The following is a 12178-nucleotide window of genomic DNA, read 5'->3' on the forward strand; positions in this document are numbered from 1 at the left end:
AAATTTCCTGTGCCTTTGTAGCTCACACATTCCCAAAACATCAGCGATCCACCTCCGTGTTGCACAGTAGGAATGGTCTACCTTTCATCATAGGCCTTGTTGACTCCTCTCCAAATGTAGTGTTTATGGTTGTGTCCAAATTTGTGGCTCAAATTTGGTCTTATCACTCCAAATGACTTTGTGCCAAAAGGTTTGAGGCTTGTCTCTGTGCTGTTCGGCGTATTGTAAGTGGGATATTTTGTGGCATTTGCGTAGTAATAGCTTTCTTCTGGCGACTCAACCATGCAGCCCATCTTTCTTCAAGTGCCTCCTTATTGTGCATCTTGAAACAGCCACACCACATGTTTTCAGAGAGTCCTGTATTTCACCTGAAGTTATTTGTGGGTTTTTTTTTGCACCCCGAACAATCTTCCTGACAGTTGTGGCTGAAATTTTAGTTGGTCTACCTGACTGTGGTTTGGTTTCAACAGAACCCCTCATTTTCCACTTCTTGATTAGAGTTTGAACACTGCTGATCAGTATTCTCAATTCCTTAGATATTTTTTTTTATCCCTTTCCTGTTTTATACAGTTCTACCTTTTCCTGCAGATCCTTTGACAATTCTTTTGCTTGCCCCATGACTCAGAATCCAGAAACGTCAGTGCAGCACTGGATGAAAGATGCAAGGGTCTGTCAGGAGTCCAGAAACGCGTTAACCTTTTATACACACACACACTAATTACAAACAAACAGATCACAGGTGAGGATGGTTACCTTTAGTAGCCATTCAAACCCCTTTGTGTCAACTTGTGTGCATGTTATCAGGCTACAATCACCAGGGTATGTAATCTTTTGATCAGGGTCATTTGGGTAGTTTCTATTGTGATTATGATTTAAAAATAGTAAACACAGTTGATTGATAATAAATGGCTTCAGCCAAACATTAACCATTAGTGAAAGAAATGTTTTTGTGTTATCATTCATATTCTCTAAATAATGGCCACGAAATAATAAATTCTGCCAGGGTATGTAAACTTAAGAGCACAACTATATATATATCTATATATATAGATAGATATATATCTATCTATAGATAGATAGATAGATAGATAGATAGATAGATAGATAGATAGATAGATAGATATGTGTGTATATATATACAGTATATATATAGATATGTGTGTGTATATATATATAGATATATAGCTATAGATATATCTATAGATATAGATATCTATATCTATAGACATATATAGATATATATCTATATATATATATATGTAGAACTGGTAGATTTTCAATCTACTGCTTATAGGTAAATTTAGTGGGTTATCTGTTCATACAAAGTCAGCCTCTGTTCCAGCTTGGCTGAGTTGCATGTAGTTTCACACTGTGCCTGTGGGTGTCGTTGTCACCATGGGTCGGTGTTGAAAAAGCAACACGCTGAAGTGTATGAGCGCTCCTCTGTCCCGGAGATAACTCGGTGGAGGTGGTCCTCCGAGTTGCATTCTGGGAGAGGGTATTTATGGGACAGACGCCATTTTTAGGGTTTCGTTTTTCGTTCCACCTGCTGGCACACCTGGCTGACAGGTATGTGCTAGGAGTACTACCTCGTGGTCCTCCGTCCGGGAGGCCCACGTAGCTGCAGCGTGTGGGTGGGCCCAGAAGCCTGTCTGGGGCCTACCACAATGGCAGAGGAATGGTCCTAAGCTGTCTGTCCTATGTGAAGAAGCTGGACAACTGAGAAGATCCCAGGGGAGGACCCGTCATGGAAGGATCATGTAGAGTGCTGGTCTGGAGAGGGGCCTGGTGACTCAGTTGGAGGACGCATCCTAAAGTAATCTTACCGCATAGTACTGCCGGGTCAGCTTAAAGGTTCTAGTGCTGTGTTTGCTATTCATCGTAAACCATTACATCCTGTGGCAGAGGATCGTACAGGTTTTGTTTCAATCAAGTCTGTGGCAGAGACTTTTGTTGTGCTGCATACTGGCTGCTAGGTTAGTGAGAGAGACCTATCCAGGCGGGCAAAGATTCAACTATAAAGAGAGAGTACATTCATCTGCAAGCTCTCAATTCCTAATACTACACCAAGAAAAGGTATTTGAACTTCCCTGCAACTCTCCTTCTACCGCTTTCCTGCTACTTCCTTCAGTTTATGTTTATTAAAGCATTGGAAAAGATACTCAAGTGTCCGGTGCCTACATTGTCTGGTGTTAAACTTAACGGGACCCTAGACCCGGTTCTGGTGAAATAGCGTTGACGAAGGTGACGGTAACAGCCCACTTTAAACCAGCAGCTCCACCGAGAGTTATTGCTATATATATATATATATATATATATATATATATATATATATATATATATATGTGTATGTGTGTGTGTGTGTGTGCGTATATATATACAGTATCTCACAAACCCCTCACATTTATGTAAATATTTTATTCTATCTTTTCATGTGACAACACTGAAGAAATGGCTGTGTGTTGAGTTATTTTGAGGGGACATGAAATGTACACTGTTATACAAGCTGTACACTCACTACTTTACATTGTAGAAAAGTGTCATTTCTTCAGTGTTGTCACATGAAAAGATATAATAAAATATTTACAAAAATCTGAGGGGTGTACTCACTTTTGTGAGATACTGTATATATATATGAATTTTTTTTTTTTTTAAACCAGAGTTTAGAGTCAATTTAAGCCCCAGTAGGGGGTGAAACATGTTAGAATTGTGTGTCTCTGTGCACCTGCTGAACAAAAAAGTTGATTTTATCTTTTGGAAGTAGTGTGTGGCTTCAGGACTTTGTTGAAAGCATGTAAGCTATGCTAAGTGATGGCTCTTGATACACACTGAGCCACCAAAATATAAAATCCACAGAAGCGTTAGCAGCTGTGCCCTGATTACAATTTCTCTGGATAGCAGTAAATGTTCAGTGGTTTTACCTGTTGCCTGAAGTCGCTCTTTACCTCCCCCATTAGTATCCACACAAACCATTATAAATGCTCTCTAGTAAGGCAATGCCTATTCATACACCATGCTTTAAAAAAAAAAAAAAAAAACACTCTCAATGTGTTAAATCCCAGTAGTCCACGTTGCAGAGTGGTGGATCTATACCAGTGATTTCATTTTCAGTTACATTAGTAAATCTCATTAGGAATCTGTAGGCAGCCTACCAAATAGGACTCTTCCTCCTGAATACTGATCGGGGTGTTAACTCCAAGGCACATACACACTCTCAGTGAGCAAGTTCAGCACCATGGACAGCAGCACATCCCCATTCAATACATACTAATGTACCTAGATGACCCTTTACAGGTAGAACATTCCTTACCTGTACAGTAGTGTATAATGCTTTATATATATATATATATATATATATATATATATATATATTTTTTTTTTTTTGTTATAGAAACATTCTAGGGGAGTTTCCCTATAGATGCAGCTAAAGTCATAATGCCACAGCATTTTAATCCAGGAAACCTTATAATCCATGATGTCCTTATGTGCATTGTCGCTTCTCTTACTTCCTCTTAATTGTCTTGTTGCTCTCATTATATTATCCCCCATCAGTGTCTTTTTCTCTTCTGGTTCTGGAACTCCTCCTCTTCCCATCCCCTCCCTTCTCATTCTCTCTCTCAGCCTCCAGGCTCCATCTGATTCCTCTCACTTGGCTCCCTGGACCAGCAGCCATGGCTGATATGAAAACAGGCGTCTTTGCAAAGAACGTCCAGAAAAGGCTTAGCAGGGCTCAGGAAAAGGTAAGAGATACCCAAAACGTCTGTGCTTATATAGCTGTATCAGTGATCTGCAGAAGAGATGCATTGGATTAACACAGAAGCCTACACTACCCTTACAGAAAAGCGATGCAGGATGCTACTACTGTGTAGTGCTTTGAAAGGCCCTCTCTGTTTAAATGATTCATTGTAGTCAGTATGGATGATTGCATTCATTCACATTCACATGTATTGTGTGCATTTGTATAAGTTGACAACAAGGGCAGAGCACAAGCTAATAAATGCATTGATGATCATGGTTACAGTCGACAGCTGGTGTCAATGTGGAGTCATGTTGTAGGGGAGGGAGTGTGTGAAGAGCTGTCTTGGAGCTCAAGGGTTACATACAATGCAGTAGGGGCTGGGGGAGCATATTGCAAGGCTGCACAAATAGAAACTACTAGGAATGGTGGGAGGGAGTGCATGGTGGAGGAACAGCAGCACTTTCGCAAGGTCGAGATGCTGCAAGTCTGCATAGCTGTACATCCAGTGCAGTGGCATGGGTGCCCAGCGATGTACTGACTGTTACACCCACTTACTACAATCTTTATTATCGTTGCTGGCTGCAAATGTTCAGCACATCATTTTTTATACTATTATACCAAGAGAGGAGTGGGATACAACCGTGCTAAATTAGGTCATTTAGTTCTTTGCTAACAATTTCTTTGGATATTTTTGTTACTTTATTACCTTTTGTAATGTGCATCTTACACTTAAAAATATCTATTAATATCTAGAACTTTTCGGCAATAGAATTACCATCCTATATTTAAATATTTAAATATGATGTTATTTGTCAAGGTCATATGTCATTTAATACAGCATTCAACAATGATATGATATGATAATATATTATATAATATTTAATAGGGTTCATTTACTAAAATAGCCTGTTCACTTTGAAGAGAAAATTTTCCTTAGTTTGCAAATGTGAAAATTCCTTTTTCAAAGCATACCCAATCACGTGCAAGAAAATAAAAATTGTTTGCACATGATTGGATGATGGAATTCAGCACCACCTCATTCACTAAACCAGCTATTCTCAACCAAGTTTAAAGCAGTTGTAAAACGCAGATATTAAAAGAAAAAACAAAAAAAATCCTGCAAGGCAATGGCATAATGTGCTAGTATGCATCGCATACTAGCACATTATGAAATACTCACCTTGTAATGAAGCCCTCTTGCGCTGTAAAGTCACCGTGGAGAGGGCTGACACGTTCCCCCTGTCTTTCTTCTGGGTTCGCAAGCTCGCAAGTGATTTGCCGGAGCCGTGATGACGTCACTCCCGTGCATGCGCAAGGGAGCCCTCGGTTTCGAAGCTCTGAGGGTCCCGCAAGGTATGCCGAACCTTCAGAGTGCATGCGCCAGTGATGTGACTGGCTGCATGCAGGGTGAATATCTCCTAAACAGTGCACGTTTAGGAGATATTCATTGTACCTACAAGTAAGCGTTATTATAGGCTTACCAAGCGGGCTTTACAACCACTTTAACCACTTCAGCCCCGGAAGGATTTACCCCCTTCCTGACCAGAGCACTTTTTACAATTCGGCACTGCGTCGCTTTAACTGCTAATTGCGCGGTCATGCAATGCTCTACCCAAACGAAATTTGCGTCCTTTTCTTCCCACAAATAGAGCTTTCTTTTGATGGTATTTGATCACCTCTGCCGTTTTTATTTTTTGCGCTATAAACGGAAAAAGACTGAAAATTTTGAAAAAAAATGATATTTTCTACTTTTTGTTATAAAAAAAATCCAATAAACTAAATTTTAGTCATACATTTAGGCCAAAATGTATTCGGCCACATGTCTTTGGTAAAAAAAATGTCAATAAGCGTATATTTATTGGTTTGCGCAAAAGTTATAGCGTCTACAAACTAGGGTACATTTTCTGTAATTTACACAGCTTTTAGTTTATGACTGCCTATGTCATTTCTTGAGGTGCTAAAATGGCAGGGCAGTACAAACCCCCCCCAAATGACCCCATTTTGGAAAGTAGACACCCCAAGGAAATTGCTGAGAGGCATGTTGAGCCCATTGAATATTTATTTTTTTTGTCCCAAGTGATTGAATAATGACAAAAAAAAAAAAAAAAAAAAAAATTTACAAAAAGTTGTCACTAAATGATATATTGCTCACATAGGCCATGGGCATATGTGGAATTGCACCCCAAAATACATTCAGCTGCTTCTCCTGAGTACGGGGATACCACATGTGTGAGACTTTTTGGGAGCCTAGCCGCGTACGGGGCCCCGAAAACCCAGCACCACCTTCAGGATTTCTAAGGGCATACATTTTTGATTTCACTCCTCACTACCTATCACAGTTTTGAAGGCCATAAAATGCCAAGATGGCACAACCCCCCCCCAAATGACCCCATTTTGGAAAGTAGACACCCCAAGCTATTTGCTGAGAGGCATGGTGAGTATTTTGCAGCTCTCATTTGTTTTTGAAAATGAAGAAAGACCAGAAAAAAAAATTTTTTTTTTTCTTTTTTCAATTTTCAAAACCTTGTGACAAAAAGTGAGGTCTGCAAAATACTCACTATACCTCTCAGCAAATAGCTTGGGGTGTCTACTTTCCAAAATGGGGTCATTTGGGGGGGTTTTGTGCCACCTGGGCTTTCCATGGCCTCCGAAACTGTGATAGGCAGTGAAGAGTGAAATCAAAAATTTACGGCCTTAGAAAGCCTGAAGGCGGTTCTTGGTTTTCGGGGTCCCGTACGCGGCTAGGCTCCCAAAAAGTCCCACACATGTGGTATCCCCGTACTCAGGAGAAGCAACAGAATTTATTTTGGGGTGTAATTTCACAAATCCCCATGGCATGTTTGAGCAATATAACATTTAGTGACAACTTTGTGCAAAAAAAAAAAAAAAAAAAAAAAATTTGTCTCTTTCCCGCAACTTGTGTCACAATATAAAATATTCCATGGACTCGACATGCCTCTCAGCAAATAGCTTGGGGTGTCTACTTTCCAAAATGGGGTCATTTGGGGGGGTTTGAACTGTCCTGGCATTTTATGCACAACATTTAGAAGCTTATGTCACACATCACCCACTCTTCTAACCACTTGAAGACAAAGCCCTTTCTGACACTTTTTGATTACATGAAAAAATTATTTTTTTTTGCAAGAAAATTACTTTGAACCCCCAAACATTATATATTATTTTAAAGCAAATGCCCTACAGATTAAAATGGTGGGTGTTTCATTTTTTTTTTTCACACAGTAATTGCGCAGCGATTTTTCAAACGCATTTTTTGTGGAAAAAACACACTTTTTTAAATTTTAATGCACTAAAACACACTATATTGCCCAAATGTTTGATGAAATAAAAAAGATGATCTTAGGCCGAGTACATGGATACCAAACATGACATGCTTTACAATTGCGCACAAACGTGCAGTGGCAACAAAATTAATACATTTTTAAAAGCCTTTAAAAGCCTTTACAGGTTACCACTTTAGATTTACAGAGGAGGTCTACTGCTAAAATTACTGCCCTCGATCTGACCTTCGCGGTGATACCTCACATGCATGGTGCAATTGCTGTTTACATTTGACTCCAGACCGACGCTTGCGTTCGCCTTAGCGCGAGAGCAGGGGGGACAGGGGTGCTTTTTTTTTTTTTTTTTTTTTTTTCTTTATTATTTTTTTGCTTTTTTATCTTATTTTTAAACTGTTCCTTTCATATTTTTTTTTAAATCATTTTTATTGTTATCTCAGGGAATGTAAATATCCCCTATGATAGCAATAGGTAGTGACAGGTACTCTTTTTTGAAAAAATTGGGGTCTATTAGACCCTAGATTTCTCCTCTGCCCTCAAAGCATCTGACCACACCAAGATCGGTGTGATAAAATGCTTTCCCAATTTCCCAATGGCGCTGTTTACATCCGGCGAAATCTAAGTCCTAAAATGCTCGTAGCTTCCGGTTTCTTAGGCCATAGAGATGTTTGGAGCCACTCTGGTCTCTGATCAGCTCTATGGTCAGCTGGCTGAATCACCGGCTGCATTCTCAGGTTCCCTGTTGAGACAGGAGAGCCAGAGAAAAACACGGAAGACGGTGGGGGGGGGGGGGCATTCCCTCCCACTGCTTGTAAAAGCAGTCTAGAGGCTAATTAGCCACTAGGATTGCTTTTACATGAAAGCCGACCGCTGGCTGAAAAGAATGATACCAAGATGATACCTAAACCTGCAGGCATCATTCTGGTATAACCACTCAAAGTCGTGAATGGCGTACCTGAAGACAAAAAAATGGTTAACAATAAAGCACAGTAAACGGTAAAGTATAAAAAATTGCATACCTGAAAAGCAAACATGATAAAACATAATAACAATAAAACATTGCAGAATAGAATACAGTAAAAAAGAGCAGAACACCAGAGAGAGAATAGAGAGAGAGAGAACAATAAAACGACAACTATTTTTTTTTATTTTTGTTTGTGTTTTTTTTTTTTTTTTTTTACACTTTTTTTTTGTAACTGTAACTTTTATAACTGTAACCGGTTCCAGGTTCGGGTCTCTCAAAATGCGATGGCATCTTGGGAGACCCTGTGAAAGTGTGCCTAGTCTGTGCAATGCTGTACCCTACGCTAATACTCAACTAGTGAATGGTAGCGTTCAAAACATTCACCAATGCAAAGACCAGGATTGTCAGGACAGGAGGGACAATAATAGCGGGTGTCACGTCTATATACGCGCTTGCTGCAGACACATCTTTTTTGGGGGGGTTCGTTGGGTAGGGGTACTCGGGAGGACATATAAATGCCTCTCATGCAGCCGTCTGCATTTGGTTGGGGATGTGAATGGGGGAAATACGGGCGCTGCAGAAGTGGTGGGTTCCCAATTAGGATTGGCGAATGCAGCAGGAAGGGCATTATGGGCACGACGGGCCTGTGTTTGTCTTTTTGGTGGCAGCGGGACACTACTTGTGCTTGCCACCTCACCAGCTTGAACTGCACTTATGGGACTCGCCACGTCACCAAGTGTTACTGCAGTGCTGGTATGACTACGACCGGGGTGTACTAGGCCGCTGGTGCTTGCCAGTTCACCAAAACGCTACAAAAAAAAGTGACAGTGATCGATCGATACTGCACTTGGGTGGGCTGGGCTGGGCCGGGCGGAGGGGCAAAACACAGGTGCTAGCAGGTATCTGGGCTGATCCCACTAACACTGCGTTTTTGGGAACCCTAAACTGCTGGGGACGCTAGTATAGATCTGATCGGATCAGATATTGATCCGATCAGATACTATACCACTAAGGGAGGCGTATGCTGCATGCGTGGGTGTTAGTGCTACTGGCGCTAATCTGACGCTGCCTGGGGCTGGTGCTTGCCAGTTCACCAAAATGCTACCAAAAAAACTGTTAGCGATCGCAGGGATCAGGCCTGACTCTGCGAACGCTGCAGTTATGCGTTTAGTGTTTTGTAAGTGACAGTGATCGATCGATACTGCACTTGGGTGGGCTGGGCGGAGGGGCAAAACGCAGGTGCTAGCAGGTATCTGGGCTGATCCCGCTAACACTGCGTTTTTGGGAACCCTAAACTGCTGGGGACGCTAGTATAGATCTGATCGGATCAGATATTGATGTGTTCAGATACTATACCACTAAGGGAGGTGTACGGTGCGTGTACGGTGCGTGCGTGGGTGTTCGCGGTACTGGCGCTAATCTGACGCTGCCTGGGGCGACGCATATCACCGCCGGGCGATCAGGTGGCTAAACCTTTATTCGGTAATAAACGGCGGGTGCCCTGACACTAAAAAAAATAAACGAACTAACCAGCGTCACCCGTAACAGTTATACGGTGATCAGTGGTGAAAGGGTTAACTAGGGGGCAATCAAGGGGTTAAAACATTTATTCGGTAGTATATGGGGGTCCCTGTCGCTATAAAACGCTGACAGCGAACCTAAATATTTACGTTCCTAACTAGCGTCACCAGCGACACTAATACAGCGATCAGAAAAATGATCGCTTAGCGACACTGGTGACAGGGGGTGATCAAGGGGTTAAAACTTTATTAGGGGGGGTTAGGGGGGTACCCTAGACCTACAGGGGGCTAATACTAACTGTCTTACCACTGCTAACTGTCACAAACTGACACTATGCAGTAATCAGGAAAAAAAAAAAACAAAACAAAAAAACCTGCTTGGTGTCAGTTTGTGACGGGGGGGGGGGTGATTGGGGGGGATCGGGGGGCGATCGGGGGGGGATCGGGGGTGTTTAGTGTGCCTGGCATGTTCTACTGTGTTGTGTGTGTGTGTTGTGCACTTACATGTCTTCTCTCCTCGGTGCTGGAACGGAAACTGGCCAGCCGAGGAGAGATGACATCACATCCTCTGCCTCTGTGTACTATACAGAGACAGGGGATGTTTCTCATTGGCTGGGAGCGATCGCGAGGGGGGGGCCACGATCGGATGGTCTCCCCCTCGTCTCTCATCGCTTCCAACCAAATGCCGACCGCCGATGGCACCGGGGGGGGGTCCGATCGGACCCCCCGCCCGCGGGAAGGCAATCACGTACCAGGTACGTGATTTTGCCTGCCCGTGCCGCTCTGCTCACGTATATATGCGTGAGGCGGTCGGCAAGTGGTTAAGTGGAACTCTAGGGTTCCTTCAGAGGTTGCTTGGGGTTCCTTGAGCTGTGGGTTAAACATCCCCCCCCCATTTGATGGTAACTGCATAGTTCTGGGGACAGCACCACTTGGAAAAGCCAGCAGCGTGCCATCAATGATCTTTTTAGCTGTCTCTAAGAGTGGCATTCTGACCACCACAGTAAGGGTGGCATTTTTTCTACTGACCACCAATGTAAGGTACATTTTCCCACTGCCTCCCAATGATGTGATCATAGCAGGGTTCCCCTTGGACCTAATAATTATTTCAAGGGTTAAAAAGTTGAGAAATGTTTTACTAAGGCCGGCCATAGACGGTTCGAATCTCGGCCGGTTAAGCAGGAACAGGCTCAGATTCGAACCATGTATGGGCCGGTTGAATGTACCCAGGTTTATTGATTGATCAACTTGGGTACATCCAGCCTGCCGGATTTTGCTTCTATCGTTAGAGACTAGTATAGCCGCTAGCAATAATCACTGTCTTTTCCCGGCGGGGGGAGCCGCCCCCGCCAGGAGAATACAATGTTTGCTTGGAGGGATTCCCCTGACAACACTGTGGTGGCAGGAAAAAAAATTGCTTTGTGTATGGGCTGCTTTAGCTAAGGCCCCTTTCACACTGGGGCGGTTTGCAGGCGTTATTGCGCTAAAAATAGCGCCTGCAAACCGCCCCAAAACAGCCTCCGCTGTTTGTTCAGTGTGAAAGCCCGAGGGCTTTCGCACTGAAGCGGTGCGCTGGCAGGAGAAGAAAAATCTCCTGTCAGCCGCATCTTTGGAGCGGTGAAGGAGCGGTGTATTCACCGCTCCTAAACTGCTCCTGCCCATTGAAATCAATGGGGCAGCGCGGCAATACCGCGGCTATAGCCGCGCTATACGAGTGGTTTTAACCCTTTTTCGGCCGCCAGCGGGGGGTTAAAACCGCACCGCCAGCGGCCGAATACCGCGGTAAAACAGCGCTAAAAATAGCGCTGTTTTACCGCCGACGCCCCCTACCGCCCCAGTGTGAAAGTGGCCTAAGGGAAAATTCCCTTGCACACTGAACCATCCTATTTGGGTTTAGTAAATTAACTCCATTGTGTGCTTTATAATATAATTATTATTTTATGCCTTTAGTTTTACATGTATTTTATTTTTTTATATATCCATGTATGTTCAGGCAGGAAATGCTTTAAATTATCTAAAAATACGAAATATATTTGTACTGCAGCAAATGATTCATGTTACGTTAAAATTCTAGACAACTTTTTATAATATGTTGACAGTGTTAGTAACTGGATTTGATACATTCTGCTATAAGTTACTAATTAAGGTTCACACTTGGATATCTAGTTTTAAATGGAGCGGTTTGATGTGATACTGAATTTATTTATGCAAGTGTCATCCAGCTAAATCTACTAAAGCCCATCACATAATATCTAGCAGTACTCTGAAGATCTACTGTAACTAATCGATGTAAGTAAATGTAATCCTTTATTATAGTGGCATTGCTGTATTGAAATCCCCCTTTTTGTCCTCGGAAGTGTTGACTAGAAAGAAATTTAGGCCAAATGGCAGCACAATGGGCTGAGTACCGCTGTAGAAAGATTACATCTGTCATTGTGATTTGTTGAGGCAGATAAACAATCTGCTGTCACTTGTCCCCGCCCCCACACATGCACATTTTCAATGCAGTAAGAGGATTGCATTCCAGTTAACCTTTTCAGGGATCAGCACTCCACCACTGACTGTAATAGTAGTGCTTGCTCTTACACATGTCATCTTATCCCTTTACTGCCATCCTGGCTGCTGCAGGCACTTAGCAACTTTGGCCATGCAAGGCATC

The 12178-nt window shown here is 42.6% G+C and overlaps 1 protein-coding gene across 5 annotated transcripts in view; it reads left to right on the top strand.

Moving 5' to 3' along the window:
* The first annotated feature begins 3576 nt into the window (after positions 1-3576).
* Positions 3577-12178, top strand: part of AMPH (amphiphysin) — a 335044-nt gene continuing 326442 nt past the window's right edge. For 3 of the 5 annotated variants that reach the window (XM_073630489.1, XM_073630488.1, XM_073630492.1), the window contains exon 1: positions 3578-3740. In XM_073630489.1, the coding sequence (XP_073486590.1) occupies positions 3672-3740 (69 nt within the window). In that variant the 5' untranslated portion in view covers positions 3578-3671. Of the gene's footprint in view, positions 3741-12178 lie in introns of all 5 variants that reach the window. The other 2 variants (XM_073630487.1, XM_073630491.1) reach the window with 1 other exon arrangement.

The sequence above is a fragment of the Aquarana catesbeiana genome, linkage group LG05 (assembly GCF_042186555.1).
Source record: "Aquarana catesbeiana isolate 2022-GZ linkage group LG05, ASM4218655v1, whole genome shotgun sequence".
Classification (NCBI taxonomy): Eukaryota; Metazoa; Chordata; class Amphibia; order Anura; family Ranidae; genus Aquarana; species Aquarana catesbeiana.